The following is a 16,612-nucleotide window of genomic DNA, read 5'->3' as shown; positions in this document are numbered from 1 at the left end:
TGCAAAACTGGACTTGAGGGTGGACTCACACTCTACCTTTCAGATGTAGAGGTCTTTGAGGGGCCAGGAACTGACATTTGGCTCTTCACCACATCATCTGATGGCTCCGGGTACAGAGGTAGCTCCTAGCTGTCAATCACCGGGCTGGTTGTGCCAAAGCTGCTTGGCTGCTCTAGTCTAAATCGCTTCCTTCAGGCTGCAAACCCACAGAAGGGGGGACACTGGCAATGTCGGTCCCTATGCTAGGGGTGTGCTCTGGAGTCTGTGAATGTTGTGTGGCTGTCAGTTTCCAGCTAGGTGACAGACAAACCTTGGTAGCTGCAAGAATGGTCCACAGGCTTTCTGGTGGCTGGAGGTCGTTTGGCAGGGAGTAGAGGCTTGAAACTTGGTGCAGGCTTCACTCACACTCTTTAGATGCTGGAAACCAGGTTTTTTTAGGCTCAGGCACTCGGAGTCCAGCAGGTAGCAGTTCTTTGATCTCAGTCCTTCTTTACTCCCGCAATTTACAGGGGACTGGTGCCACCTGTCAGGGGAGTCTTCCTTGGAGTTTCGGTGTCCACGGGGGTCCCTCGGGTTGGGAGCACACGTCGGGCACTCGGTTCCAATACTGTCCCCTTAGGTCACTCTGTGTCCTCTTCTTCACGTTAGGGCTGGGGTTCAGGTCCTGTTGTTGGTGCAGCCGTCTCTTTGTGCTTCTTTCTTCTTTTCCAGGTAAGATCTACGTTCTGGTGCCAGGGGAGCCCCTTAAATCCTGGTTTAGGAAACATTTAAGGGTGTGAAGGACAGTGGCCACTGGGATACTGTCCCTGCAGGTAGTCGGGCCCCTACAGTGATGACTTCCTGTGGGGAGTACATCACTTTCTACCCAAAATGCACTATTCTTAGGGATTGCCAATATGGTAGAACCCTTCCTTTGCTGTGCAGACCTCCTAGCCTACCTTAGAGATGTGGCTAGTTTGAGGGAGGTGCATGCCTCCTGGATAGCTAATTTCCTTCCTGCTTGGCCAGGCAGGGTAGGAAGGTCTTTTTCCTCCGCTAGGGGGAAAGCCCTCAGCACATCAAAGGCTGGGGAGCCTTTGAGACTCAATTCCCTGATACTAATCTCACCAGATAGTCTGGAGAGAGGAGGTGTGACCTTCTTCCTGTCAGGCCCTTTGTCTTAAGTCCTGCCAAGGTGTTATCATCACCAGCAGGGGGTCAGACTCTTCTCTGTGATGGCAGTGGCTCAGAAAAGCCTGTCAAAACAGTACAGGACTTGGGTACTTAGTGGGCACCCTATAAGAGTGCCACCCGGGAATCTGCTTTCTAATCCTAAACATGGGCCTCATGTTTAGGGTTCAAAATCACAGTGTTTGATACCAAACACTATGGGATTTGATTCCGCCAACACAGAGCTGGACATCTGAACAGCGTTCAGATGCCAGACCATGTTATCCAATAGACCGCCGGATACTCAGGTCGGCATAGAGTTTTAGATGCCAACACGGGGCATATGTGCTCATGGAACAGTGCAACCTGCCCCCTGTGTTAGAGTGGGCCTGCCTTAGGGGTGACTGACCTGTACATAGGGACTCTGCCTGCACCCGGTGTGGACTGAGCCTCACTCAAGCAGCAGGCTGCTTGTAGAGGATGACATGGCAGCTCTGCAGTCTCTCTTTTTACTTGGGGTCCTCAGGGTGGCACAATCAGTGCTGCAGACCCGGTGCCCACTTTACCACCCTTGCCCTGGGTACCCTGGGTGCCATTTACTGGGGAATTACTTGGGTGGTAAGGCGCTTGCCAATTGGCCTATGCATTTTAAGGGAAAGAGCATTGGCAAGTACACTAACAGGTAAAAACCCACAGCATCTGACAGCAAAAAGGGGGGACTTTGCAACACCACTAAGTTGGGGTGGTCACTAATACATACATCCCCTTCATCCCCCGATATGCTGAGGACTACTTATCAGGATCGCTCTGAGCAGGGTTTTAGCCACATGGATACCAGATAAAGCAGGATAGTTAAAGCCCTTTGCCCAAGGCACACAATATCTTCAGACGAAACTGTGCAGCACAGGAGGACCCCTCTTAGCAAAAGGAAAAGGCTGTGTGGAGGAAAATGCTCATTGTTGATTAAGTGAGTTTGGGGTTTTAGCGCCAAGAAATGTGGTGAGCTCTGCATTTTTTAAATATCTAAAGAAATCTGTCTATCTATCGATCTATCTACCCGCCTCTGCTCCTGGTTATGTGCTATGTCGCTTTCCCTCTGTATCCAATGTCTTGCCTTTGTTCCACCCTGTTCAATATACTTTTAACCATCCGTCACCTCTCCCCCCATGCTTGTGTTCCATCTCCCTTTATCCCTTTGCCTATTGCAGCCTTTTCTTGTCTGGGAGGGCCCAGGAGTAGACCACCTTCTCCTATCACCTGACTCTACACAATCACAGCCTGGATTAAGCAGCGTCCCACTGCAGAGGCACCACCCACCACTGCAGCTTTCCAGAAGAGGCTGCATCAGCTGCTGACAGCAGAATACATTCCTCTGCTCTCTGGACTGCGCCAGACGACAGCTGGGCCAGAGCGGCAGCGAGACGAAAAAGCACCGGAGCAGGTAAGGACCAGTGGGGGGAGGGAGGAAAACCCGGGGGAGAGGTCATTAGGACTAGGGGAGAAAAGGCAAATTAGGTAATGCGCTAAAAAATGCGTCGGGGTGGTTTGGGAAGAATACACGAGTCATGCTCGAAGGACACACGATAACCTCCGTCCTGTCTGCACACCCCTCGCCACTGTCTCCCGATAGCACCTGAGTTCTGCACGCACCTCCCTGCACCACACCGCCACCTCTCTCCCTGAACCCACGCCAGCCATCTCTTCTCCCTGCGTCTGACCACGCTCTCCCTCTACCCGTCCTCGAAAATACCCTTATTTCGATAGGACCACTCCCGTCTATCCTTCACCACTGCCCCCCTCCACCCCCCCCCCCCCCCCCCCACACAGCAGCTTTATGCGGCCTCGACTGATCCCCTCCACTGCATCGCCTCTGCCTCTCTGGCCCTTCCCTTTACCAACATATGCCCTTCTCTCTTCTCCTCCATCCCCATCCATCTGCACCATCCCTCCAACCTCTCACTCGTGTCATACGGCATTAATGTAGCGCCTTTGCCCGAGGGTCTCAAAACCAGTGCGCTTCAGCACTACATTACGCCACCTCTCACCACTGACTCTCCCTGCCACTACCCTCCGAAGGGAGGGTGCGGAGGGACACTGTTCATAAGCCTCGAGCAGAGGCATGGAAAGAGACAGGGTGGGTTGGGGAAAGGTGCTCAAGGCCTGGAGGAGGAAAAGAGGGCAGAGGGAGCAGCGTTTGAAGGTTGGGAGTACCGGGGCTGTTATGGAGCAGCAAAAAGAGATGTGCCTGAGGGGGCTAGGGAAAAGCTTCGTGGAGATGGAGAGAGGAGAAAGGTGCACATAAGGGATGCAGCTGGCTCTTGAAAAGGAGCTGCGTCATTGAGGGCCCGGGGGAGGCATGACGCAGATCTGTATCTGAGGGGCCAGAGATTCATAAGGCGGGAGGGGGAGGGGGATGTCTTTAAAGCTGCGTGTGGGGAATCGGATAGGGAGATTTCAGGGAGAGATATGGAGACGGGAGAGAGGACTGATCGCTATTTGGCGGCCCGGGGAGACGGACGGGAGGATGCCATGAGACACGGAGAAGGAGATAGATAGTACATGGAGGACTGTGCGTGGTCCCAACGAGACAGAAGGGGAAGATCAGGTGGGGGGTCCTGGGAGAGGAGATGGAAGGATTGTGAGGGAAGAACATGCGGCTTGGGGTGGGTGGTCGGGAAAGGATGATGCCCTGAAGGATGCTGAGAGTTTTCGAGTTAGAGACTGCTGAGGTCACTTAGGACCCAGCGAGAGGCGTAGGGATTGCGAAAGGGTAGGCTAGATGAAGCTGTCTGTCACTGCCAGAGGCACGGTTGTGGGACATGGCCAGAGTCTGTGGGAGACATGAAGAAGGTGAATAGATGACGGAGAGTTGTGTGCGAGGGCCGAAGGAAAGATGGAAGAAAAGTGGGTGGGGCAGGACAGTGTAAGAAGGGATGGAGAAGGATGTTGGATGTGAGTGGGGGCGGGTGTGTCACTGAGACTTCAGACTGTGCATACCGACGGAAAAAACCCCACACGGTTCTGGAACCGGTGGGGATGGTTGCCAACTCTTTACTCGCGTCTACAACGCAACCTTCCACACACCACCCATATCCAGTTGCTCCTAGATGGATGGATACTTACATCCCTGGGGCGGACGGCGTGGATGAAGGGGCTTGATAGATGCACTTCTCAATCTCTAGTTGAATGAATTTTAACATTCACCAGTATGGATGGATCAATGGATGCTTCTCTGCAGCGGCAGCTGGTAAACTTTGATCGTGGTGAGGCCCTGATCCCAATCACATATTGAACAAAACAAAAAAGTGAGCACATTTCTTTAGTGCCTGTGTAAAATAAATTGTCTCTAGGTGCAGGTCATGCAAGAAATGCAGACATGCTCAAACCCACATTGTGAAACCAGATATAGTTCACCCCCAAAAACATTTTGAAAAGCGGTGGGTCAAATTGTACATTCTTCAGAACTCTCCAAAGAAACTGTCTAATAACAGTCATAGGCTTCTTAAACAGTTCTGAAGTTGCGCTCATGAAATATGCCACAAATTCAGGCTGTAACAACACAAAAAGCATGATGGACAGAGTGATTAAACTTTTCAAGTATTGACCCCCTAGGCACAGATCTGGAGTTAATCCATTGTTCTTTTGCTCACCATGCCACCACAGTTTGACACAACCATATGCAAATTAGTCTTGACCATGTTCCCCATGTTAACAGACCAGCCCAAACTGCCAGGCCAGGGTCAAGAATGATTTGCATATGGCTGGGTCTAAACTGGGGTACGGGGTGGGCAAAACAACGATGGATTAAACCCAGATCTTTGTGACTGGGGGTGAATGTTTGCATTGTTCAACATTCTGTCTGTCAGCTGTTCTTTCTTCACCAATTCACACTGCAGCAGAGTGAGCCTTAACAACCCCCCTCCCCCAGGTAGTTTTGTGGCCAGCCACCTATCTCCCTCCCACTGAAAATGTTTCATGGATTTGGGGTCAAACAGGGCATCCCAAATGATAAAATAATCCAAACTGGGTGCATACTTGCAATGCTGAGGTCCCCGACCCTTCAACAACAGGTTACAAATGGAGACTGGCAAGTTTCTGGTATTTGAATGTGAGATGTAGCTTAGGTTTACTTCACACAATAATATTAAAATGCATGATACACTTAGTACAAATTATTGTTTCAAATACAGGCACTGAGTAGCCTATCTCACATATCTCGAGAAAGCACATCATGTAGGAATGTAAATTCACTCATATTCACTATTAGAATCCCCATACGGGGGAAGCCCAACGGCCATGAAACAGTTTCATGTGAAATAATGAAGGAAGACATTTATCATCTGCAGCTGAACATAGAGCTTAATGTTTACAGAAGCAGTAAGCAGAGAACTGCTTCATGCACAGTCCCTGCTAAGCCTTGTGAAAGATCACACCAAGGGGATCCCCGGGTATTGCTAGAGGGTCGAGGCCACCAGCACGTCAGTCCACCATCTAACCGAGGGCCAGCGCTAGGCAGGGATGGTGAGGGCAGCTGACCAGGGCCCCCTCGCTCAGGCCATGCAATTGTGGCCCTGCACCAGTATGTCGCAGCCCTGCAACGGCATGAAAGGTGTCTCCTTGAAATTGGGCGCACATGAGGGGTTTCCCTTCCCCGCTGGTATGGTTTAGCAAAGTGAATCCCAGGTGAGTGGGCCCTCCTAGTTGCAAGAAGACACATTCTGCAGTTTTGTCCTGCAATTAGGCATCCACAGCACCATCACCAGCCCACCCATAGGGATGTATAGGGGATGACTAATGTCCTGTTGTTTAGTTACATGGCAGTATTAACCCTCTCTCGTGATAAGCAACCATCACACCTTCAGCCCTTAATGAGCTGTTCAGATGTGCTTGTAGGTGACTGAGAGGGAGAGGCTGCAGCCCAGAAGGGGTCTGTTTAAAGCAGCTTTAGGGGTAACAATCGAGATGCAAACAGCCTTGAATGTGTATGCAAATTAGAGGGGTCTCACATTTCTTTTCTGCCCGGTGCCCCAAAAATCCTAGAAAAGGCCCCTCTCTAATCAGCCTCATACCAAGCTCAAACCCTTGTGAATAGCACTGACATACATCAGAGGAAGGTGTTCTAAGTCATAAAAAGTTTTATTTGGCATAATTACCACCCATTGATGGAAATACATTCTCTCGATTATTTTCTTAAACTGACCCTCTTTTCCTCTCCTAAAATGTTGGTGTGTATTCTAATGGTAACCTTCCATGATCCGCAGAGTCCCCTGTCATGTGTTCAATTTGAAACAGCTTTTATCACTTTTCAAAATTTATAATGCAACTTTTGGGCATTAACAGAGCTATCCTCTAATCTAACAGATCTTACAGGTTGGAGAGCAAAGCTACCACCCAGGTTACAGAAATGTAATGATCATAACATGCTTCCATATCAAAGCATGGCAAAGTTTTTTACAAGAAGCGCAAAGTTACATGAAGTTGGGAAGCTTTACTTCCTGAGTACATCCATCTTCACGCAGTAGCTGCTGTCTCCAGACGCATCATGTCCTTTGGGTGGGATACCCTGTATTAGGAAGAGAAAAAGATCTGACAGGAAACTTCTCAAGACCTGGCTGTTCGAGCAGTAACAGCACCTCCTTCTGCCCCTTCTCCCCCCCACCTCAGCGCCTTGAGACCCTCACGGGTGAGTAGTGCGCTTTACAAATTCCTGATTGATTGATTGACAGCCATCTGCAATGCTCCCTGCACAGGTAAAAGGTACAGAGAAGGCGAGTAGACAGTGGCAGTGTTAAGTGCCTTGGTGGCTGACCTGTCTGCCGATAAATGGTTAGGTGGTGACACTGACAGCAGGGAGAAGAGCCCAGTACAGGGTCAAAGAGTAAGGGTCTGCAGGGGTCCTTAGGAGTCTGTTTGACATTATGGATCATCTCATCACATCACTGAGCATGACATCAAGGCCATGACATCCCAGTGTGTGCATCACAATCCATGATCTCTCAGGAAGTCACGTTACAAGAAGTCACATCAGACCTCAAGAGCTTGCACATATGTTTAGCAGGTCTATCATGAGTACATTAGAATGCATTATAATATTTAACAAATTAGATTTTGCATCAGTTTGTGCCAAAAAAACCTAAGCAAAATCTGGGCCTCAACTTATACATTTATTTCTTAAAACTATGCCATAAAGAGATTGACAGTGAGGAGAAACATGACAGTACGTCTGTTCTGCTTAATTGGTTGCAAAATCTTCATTTTAAAATATTTCTGATGGGATTAAGGCACTTACTGCAGATATCTTTGTGTGCCAAGTAACTCTTAGGGAATACTACTGGTAAGATAACTCATGAAGTTAACGTATTTACTGGAGAGATCTGTGTTTTGTCTAGTCCCAGATTTGAATCAAAGTAGCATAGCGGGTTAATATGTCTGCTGTGAACCACATCTTGTAACACACAGATGACAGACTTTTACTTTATGTAAATGGGTAAGTGGGTTGCTGATTTTAACATATAGATTCATTTGTTACTTATAGCTCATAAAGTGCAATCCTTCTAGTATAGCACAGTGAGCTATGAAGAACATGTGACTCCTACACCTTATAACTCTCAGTGTCTTATGTAACACATCATGTACATTAATTTGAACACACATGATTTACTCTCAAAATATAATGTGGATGTGTGTGATGTAAAGTGCTCTGACATACTGCATTGTAATGAGCAGCTCTATAAAATAGATAAAACAAAATAGTGGTATTTAAATTATTTGAGTAAATACAGGGAGTGACCAACACATCTGACATTCTTACAGTGCATACAAGGACTGAAAAAAGTCAAACGCTTGTCTCTCTTAAGTACTTGTGAAGTAATAACAAGCTGTCTGCCTTTATTTCCCCTCCATTTATCTCGATATGAGGCTCCAGATAGCTTCCAGTAAGGATACTCTAATAAAAAGAGGCCTAATGGACCATTGAATTTGGCCTTTTGTTTTGGGCCCAGTTAGAATTTAAAATAACAAATCCCCCTTACGTACACCTCGCAGCTCAGAATGAAAGCTGACAACATGCAGGTGCTGCTCATTGTGTCACAGGGTCCACCCAAAAGAGTTCAGCATATTTCTGTGGGCCCCAAGTGGCTAGACAGCGTCCGCCCTGTGAAAAGAGTGGGTAGATGCTGTCTACCCCCATGAACCCTCCCTTTGTGGCCTGGAGGTGAGGGACTACTGGAAACTCTTTAGGGCCTGCCACTAACCCACTTAGGTAGAGGATGTCCGGGGCATGGAGCTGCCAGTGACTGTTCGAGAGCACCGTTCTCCCGCCACCCAGCGCAGCTCTTTGGCACAGCGGGGGCTGTGTCCCACTGCTGTAAAGGGCCATTGAAAGTGTCCTTTTCTTAAAAAAAGAAACGTATGCAATCTTCAAAGCTCGTAGAGTGTAAACAAAATTGTGAAGTTGCTAGTCCAAGGATTTTGCAGTTTCACACACCCCTAATGAGCCCCTAATGCACATCAGTCCTGAAATAGTTGTTTGTAGGAATGTAAGCATTATGGCATAAAAGCTGTGGCACGCTGCGGCTCTAGGATCAGAGGACACCAGGTGAAAAGTCTGCCATGTTATGTCTGATGCTGCCAGGACCAAAATGGGAACCCAAAGAAGCCCAGTCAATTTTGTCAGGACAGATGCTGTGCGATGCATAGCGAGTGTAATCAGTGAGCCTGGCCACTGCAAGGAAGCCTTAGGGAGCCCTCCCTCCAAGAAAATTTGGGAAAAAATTAAAACTGGTACACACATTTTCCACTATATATTCAATTGTCTTAGCTTTTAAAGCATAGTAAATAATGACCCAACACTGCACCAGGACACGACAATCTTTAGTGGGGCTCTTCAATGATTCCCTTGTTATCACCCGCAACAGTACCTCTCATCTCTCCATAGCTCCTCTCTCACATGCATTTAATTCGTTTTATAGTTCCTCTCATACAAGAGTAGGACGTCGGAGCACAGATGTCACAAATATAGGAATAATGTGTAAATCAGTGTCTAGGAAATGTTACAAAAGAGAAAGGGGACTACAGGGCATAGCATTCAAATGTCATCCATACTGGTAGGCAGCTTTTAGGAGTGCGTGGCCTGGAGAAGCAAAACCTCAGGAGTCAAAATGTAACACAGTGTTTAGTGGGGGCATTACTAATAAGAATGCATTTCTACCCAAAAAAGCCCTTTTTAGCAACATCAGGATAATTAAAGACTGGGAAAAACATAACTTTCTAGTGTCTAGCTGTAGTTTGCATGCAGCTGTCTGATAGCAGTTCATAGCTCACCGTGCTACATTACAATTGTAATTTATGAACTGCACAGCAACAAAAGGATCTCTGTGACAAAAGCAGGATCCAACTGTGCTATGCACATAAACTACACATTCCGACTAGTAACCAAAACAGCCCCCCACACTTCCAGCCTTCTGAGGAAATTCCAGATGCCCTGCCAGCCAGGGCTTGGATGCTGCAGGTAGACACACCTTATGTATGGCTACAACTATCATCTGTCAAGGCACAGACTTGCATGCCCAAATGCAATCATCATTGTTTGTTCAAATATCGAGGTCAAGAAGTCGTCACAAGTGCAGGTAGATGTAAAATCCTCAGTATTCTGGTAGAACACCCAACCATCACAGGCCAAATGCAGACATGATTTGGTGCACACCACCGACATACCAGTAGAGCATTCACATGCCACCAAACCATGGGGTCTCACATGCAGAGACCCGAAAGGAACAAGACATTTGAGTCTTCCCATTACTTCGCAGGGAGCATGGATGGAAATCCATGTACCATGTACTCAAGGGCTAACACTATATATTTCAAACAATGCATACTTCAATGTCACATGAGCATTACTTTTCGTCATTTCAAGGTTGCTCATCACTTCTGTTCCTTTCCCAGGAAGTAATGGGCTTGAGTGGGATGCCACTCTGCATGAGGCCATTCTATTTGTGGGCAGACTCTTTCATATAGTTTTGAGATGCCATTATTTTCACGCACTGCAAAGGGTGACGTGTTCACTGTATCTCTATATTATAATCTGAGATGGAAGGAAAATAGAAATTGTATGCCATTCTGGACCAGCACAGCCCGTGGGTTCTGGATCTGAAGTGGAACTCCTTCTGTTTACTTTGACAGTGTGTTTCTGGTGGCTGCTACACCTGCAATGCTTTCCTTTAAAACTCCCAATTCATGTCCTATAGCACCATTTCTTCATTCCCCATTTTCTGAAGGTTCTTGAACCTCCTCCGGTCAATGTTGTGATCTCCTTCACGATTGGCAGATCAATGTATTGGAACCATTCTGGTTCTGTTGTCTTCTGTTTCAGCTCACGGTGGAGCAGTCGTCGACTGTGCCTCAGGGACACCTCAGGAACATCGCTCTAAATCTACTTCCGGCTCCTGTTGCTCTGCACACCGACCCCCACCAGGTGCAGACTGAACCAGGATGGGCCTCTTCCAGACCTTCATAGGTAATTAGGAATAATTTCACTGTCCTCATGTTGTCTAACCATCAGATACAATTTTTTACAACTCTGGGTCTTTACTGAAGGCAAGAGGTTGTATTTACAAACCAAGAATTCAAGTGTCAGGAGTCCATTGTACCTATGTCACCCAGATTTGTGTCCCTCAAACTGGAAACGTGTGAAAAATTCACAAAGCCCAAGTGTCCTTCACATGCACTGCTATGCACGAATTACCACCACAACAACATCTCTGGTAGTGCAGTGGTCCTTAAGTACTGTAAAGGGTTGCAAGAACTCACGTCTCTCCCCCACTACCTTTAAAACAAATACACCATAAAAAGGCCATTGTCAATGGCAGAAGCAATATAATTTGCGTTTGCCAATGAAAAATCAGACTATAACCGTGAGATGAACTCTATAATGACCAAAGATAAAACAATGACAGAATAACTTGCAAGAGCTAGACATGCCTTCTCGGGATTTGTACTCACAAAATGTAATCAGAAGCGGTATGTAGGAGGAAAATCATAGTGATGATACACCTTCAGTAAATCCTAATTTCCCTTCATATGTTCTCAACGCTTCGTTGCTTCCTAGCTACGTTTTCACTGTGCAGATACCAGTGCATGTATATTAACATAGGTATATGCGCTCTCTGGCCCTTTGTAGTATGTTTTGTAGTATTACAAAACGTACTACAAATGAATTACAAAGTGTAAGCTTTGCCCATACTTACTTGTGTGGAGTTCCCCGCCCTGAATGCAGTCTCCGCGTATATAAGTATAAATTTTATTTTTAAGTGTCACAGGGGCACAGGGGATTGGATGGGAAGAGGGTCAGGTTTACCACTAACGGGGATGGGATTATGGAGGAATAAAATGGATTAGAAAGGGTCAGGAAAGTGTTGAGGGAGTGATGTCACCAACCCACACAGGAGTAAGCTGGTTTTATTACTCTAGGCTGGAGATACGTAATTTACACCATTGTAGTAAATTTACACTCGGAGTTTGTCAATACCAAAAGCAGTAAACTTACTAGAAAGTGTAAACCTCCTCAAAAGTGTAATTTACCCTTTGTGAATCAGAGCCATTGTGTGTGTTTGTGAGTATACTTGTGTGTGTGGTTGCATGAGTGGGTTTTATGTGTGTGAGAGTAACAGGTACGGGGAGCGTATCTACAAGTACATGTGATGTGCTAGTGAGGGTATCTATGTTAGCCCGGTGTGTGTACCTACCTCTGTGTACTGATGTGTGCTTGTGTCGTGTTCAGTACACCTACAATGTGTCTACATGCGTCTTTAGCACCATTCGCTTTGTTACGACATAGATTTCTACTTTGTGGTGAATGCTACTTTCTCCAGTGTGACGTCTTCATATCTCTTTCTCACAGAAATACTGGTACCCCGGGTGACCCTGGTGCTCTGGGAGAAAGACAGCAAAGATGCATCCCTTCTTTTGCATCGCTGTTGTCATGACGGGTAAGTAGCATCCTATGTTCAAAGTGCACTTGTCATTCAGAGTGTTGGGGCCTTCTTTGTGCCATTATTAAACCTAAAGAATAAGTAGATAGATAGATAGATAGATAGATAGATAGATAGATAGATAGATAGATAGATAGATAGATAGATAGATAGATAGATAGATAGATAGATAGATAGATAGATAGACGGACCAGCGTGTGTCCAAAATCTGTTCTGGTATCTAATAAGGTAAGAGACACTCCCTTGCTTGTGTTAGTGGTTGCGACAGAGGTGTCTGGGGAACCAGATTCGAGTCCCAGCTTTGGCTCAACATCTTGTGATTTTGGGCCAAACACATAACTTTCCCATGCCTAAAAACAACGAATCTGACCCGGTGTAATGTACCAGGTGCTTACATAAAGTGCTCCAATGCCCTTGGGCTGAGTTTGGCGCTATATAAAACTGCAAAATTAAATTAAAAATAAATACAAAGGTTCCCCCAGTCTGTCCCTATGTCAGTGGATAGGATCTGTGAGTGATTGAGCCAGCCATTGAGTTGAAGTCCTCGGTATGTTTTAGTGTCAATGTTCTCCATATTTACTGACTACAGAAACAGAACATACTTCGTCTTCTCTTTTCAACATTGTGGGCTATTTCAAGGCACACACTCTCTCTCTATCAGTCTTTCCATCCGTCAATGAGAGTGTCATGCTCAGTCTTTCCTGCCGATAAAGAGAGGGGCACCTTTAGTCTCCTGTGGCGTTGAAAGAATAGCTCCCTCAGCTATCATTGTTTCCCCAGTTTGTTTTGATAACAAAGACAAGGGTTTCATTAGTCTGTCCTGAACTCAAAAAGAGTGGCTCCCTCACTCTGTCTTGGTGCTAAAGAGAGAGGCTGCCTTAATATGTTCGAGGGTAAGAAAAGGTGTTCGTGCAGTGAGTCATGCTGTCAGAAGAGGTACTCCCTCCGGCTGTCCTAAGTCATGGAAGAGAATCACTGTTACAATAGGACTCACACCGATATGGTAAGTAATGGATGGTCTATTCCAAGTTACACAACAGAGCACTGTCAACACCTATTGACAAATGGGAACCAGCAATATATATGGCAGTCTAACATTCTTAGATGCGTTCATATTCTCAAGGAACCGCCGATTACACATTTTACACTGAAAATATATACCAAATAAAAAATGTGTTATTCATAATTTATTAATTGAGACAGCCCACTCAGTCAGTGGTTTCAGTGTATCAGCGAGAGTGTTCCCCTTGGTCCTGGTGTTGGTAGACACTGTGAGTGACTGCAAGCGACTCATGGGTCGTTGTAATGTAGAGAGGGACTGTGGCTTGCCCAGTCAGTTTGTTTACCAAAATGGCTTCCTACATTCTACAGTATTCCTAATCAGGGAGAGTTTTTTTATGGATTTGAGAACGATATAGGGATGGGGTTTTGCTCTTGGAATCATCCAAACCCAATAAGGAGAAGGACCCTCTCTAGCGGCATCCTGCAAGAGTTTTCCCACTATATAACTATCCATCTGAAGAAACAATCACAGCTTACGTAGGGTGAACCTTGAAAGTAACTACATGAGCCTGAACTCAACCCCCTGCTAGCTATGTCACAGAACTGACAGACTTAAATTAGGTCAATGTGTAAAATATTGATGCAGTGTAAAAACCGTAATAAAGTTAAAATGCAAAGCAATAACATTCTCAAGCTGCATTAGAAACATAACATAACATTTAGTAAACAAAATGACAAAAAACAGTAAGGGGAACCACATATATGATTTTTTAAAGTATTGAGTAGAAATAGAATGGTGCTAAAAACACAAAACTCCAGTGAAGTATTACAAGTATACTATCTTGCGTTACTCCTTAATAAACACAATAGTAATAAGACAAACCTGACCAATAGACCAAGAGTCAAAAATGTACTACAGGACATCCCTAAGGAACTTAATAGTGTTTATGATAAGAGCTCATCTACAACTCTTCAGGACAGCCATATTACTAGATCTAAAAGAGACGGGAACCCAGTGATGAAACTTTGGTGAGGCTTCCTCCTCCTAAATAAATACATAGTAGATTTTTAGTCTCTTGATGTACTGTTTAGGTTCACCTGTTTTGTTTATTATGTCCTTTGAACAGTGTATAATGAAGGAAAATCAAGAAAACATTATGTAAGGGATAAAGTATCCCATACCCTATATTATAAGGATATTGCATGTCACTGAGTGGTTCCATAACCATATAGAGGAACGAAGTTGAAGGCTGAGTTCTTTTATAAGGTTATGGAACTCATAGGTGACTTGCATTATCCTTATCGTGTACACCAGGGGGTACTTTATCCCATATGATACATGATCACATCATCACATTCCCACAAACCACTTAAAACCTTGGTGCGTAGCACATTCATATGAAAGAGTGAGCTTTTGCATACTCAAAGAATAAAAATAAAACCTCCAGTGCAAAATTAAAAACATCGAAAAACGGGTAGTTATTTGTTGTAAATAGATATTAGAAACAGATAAACAGAGTTTGTTTTTTTAAAAATATAATAAAAGAAGCTGCACTAGCTGAGAATGTTTAGAAACAGGCAGAAAGATTCTAGGAGTGCAAAAATTAAACATGTCCTCCCTGCTTGTCATTGTAAACTATAATACATAAAAAAGAAATGTTCTATTTTCATTGCTTTAAACAGCTGATTCAACTGTTCTCCGTGACCTGGCCTGCTGTCATCTCGGCTGCTAGCTCTGTCAGCAGTCATTGTGATGTCAGAACTCAACTGTAATAATTTGTAATAGTCAAGTTCTGATGTCTTTTCTTTATAATCGGCGACTGGAATACAAGTACTGATTTAGGCACTGAGGACCCAACTTTGAAAGATTTTTCTATGACTAGGTGTGACTTGCTCTTATAGTATTTCTGCCTTACTGCTGGAATTCTGGAGCAAGTCCAGAGTATTCAAAGAGAAAGTCACAGCAAAATCTTTGTGATACAGACCATGGATCACATAATCAAACCAGCTGCAAAGATATAGTTACTTTTGTAGAGTGAAGGATCATATGCTTTTTCACAAACTTTTCTGTACATCCATGTAACAGCTTACAACCAACTTAATATTGTTTTTGATAATGTTTTTTGCACTATTTACCACCACATTAACTGTGGGACATGCATGGCTTGTGTAAGAATTTGGGTTATGAATTAGGAAGGGTGACCTTCCACCTTAAGCAACAAGCGCCATCCTCATCAGGGTGAACCCCTAAAGCCACTAACCCTTTATTAGCTATGGCACAGAGCAGACAAGATTACTAGCAGCACTTGTATAATGTTTTCATGTTGTACCAAAACAGTAATAAATTCAAAATACCGCTCAATAACAAATCCAAACCAATTCGAAAAAATATAGGCCCTCGTTATGACCTTGGCGGATCTGACCGTCGGGCGGCCGCCAATGCAGCCGCACTCCCGCCGCGGTCATTATGAGATCCCCGCTGGGCCGGCAGGCAGAAACCTTGTTTCCGCCCACCGGCCCACCGGGGATCTCGGCCGCAACACAGGAGCCGGCCCCAAATGGAGCCGGCAGTGTTGCGGCCGTGCGACGGGTGCAGTTGCACCCGTCGCGCTTTTCACTGTCTGCATAGCAGACAGTGAAAAGCTGCATGGGGCCCTGTCATGGGGCCCCTGCACTGGCTAGGCCAGTGGCATGGGCAGTGCAGGGGCCGCCAGGGGCCCCACGACTCCCCGTACCGCCAGCCTTTTCCTGCCGGTTCAAACCGCCAGGAAAAGGCTGGCGGTCGGGGACTCGTAATCCCCTGGGCAGCGCTGCAAGCAGCGCTGCCCAGGCCGATCATCACCGCCGTGGCAAATGTGGCGGGAAACCGCCGACCCCGGCGGAAGCGCCGCGGTCAAAATTCCCAGGATTGCACCGCCACCCTGTTGGCGGTGCAATCGCTGAAACACCCCTGGCGGTCTTTGACCGCCAGGGTTGTAATGACCCCCATAGTCAATTTTAATACATTATATGACACCAGAGCAACAAATATCCAACAGGGGAACCAGAGATATTAATTTTTAAAACTTTATGTAAAAATAGCACCAATAAGCTTTAAGCACCAACCGGGGTCAACTGGTCGTGGTAGACCGGGACCTAGTGCAATTTGAGACAGACAACAATGGAGCACTGGTCGTTTACAAGAAACAGGTTTGATCAATCAGAAGTTTTACCTTAGGACTTGGCCTCAAAAATGGAAGTCCAAAATCTTCAGTGGGCAAGACAGCAGGCTGTAGCCCAGGAAGCCTCCAAGAGGCTGAATAGTTATTAGACGAGGTTATTGTGATGCTGTAACTTTTTTGCGTGAAAGCTCCAAGCAGGTTAAGTTCAAATTTCACACCTAAGTAAAGTCACTTACCGGACAGGTACTTTTATCATCTTGTAACGGTCAATATTTTTTTGTTTGCATTTTGTCACTTTTTTAGAGCTCGGAT

At 45.7% G+C, this 16,612-nt stretch overlaps 1 protein-coding gene across 2 annotated transcripts in view; it reads left to right on the top strand.

Annotated features, from left to right (window-relative positions):
* The first annotated feature begins 2,321 nt into the window (after positions 1-2,321).
* The window catches only part of THY1 (Thy-1 cell surface antigen), a 30,815-nt gene continuing 16,524 nt past the window's right edge, over positions 2,322-16,612 (top strand). The window contains exons 1-3 of one of the 2 annotated variants that reach the window (XM_069224861.1): positions 2,461-2,590; positions 10,520-10,663; positions 12,047-12,134. In XM_069224861.1, coding sequence (XP_069080962.1) covers positions 12,098-12,134 — 37 coding nt within the window. In that variant the 5' untranslated portion in view covers positions 2,461-2,590; positions 10,520-10,663; positions 12,047-12,097. Of the gene's footprint in view, positions 2,591-10,519; positions 10,664-12,046; positions 12,135-16,612 lie in introns of both variants that reach the window. The other variant, XM_069224862.1, reaches the window with a different exon arrangement.

The sequence above is a fragment of the Pleurodeles waltl genome, chromosome 3_1 (assembly GCF_031143425.1).
Source record: "Pleurodeles waltl isolate 20211129_DDA chromosome 3_1, aPleWal1.hap1.20221129, whole genome shotgun sequence".
In the NCBI taxonomy this organism is placed as follows: Eukaryota; Metazoa; Chordata; class Amphibia; order Caudata; family Salamandridae; genus Pleurodeles; species Pleurodeles waltl.
Note: the sequence above shows the minus strand (reverse complement) of the source record. Positions and strands in the feature narration are given on the sequence as shown.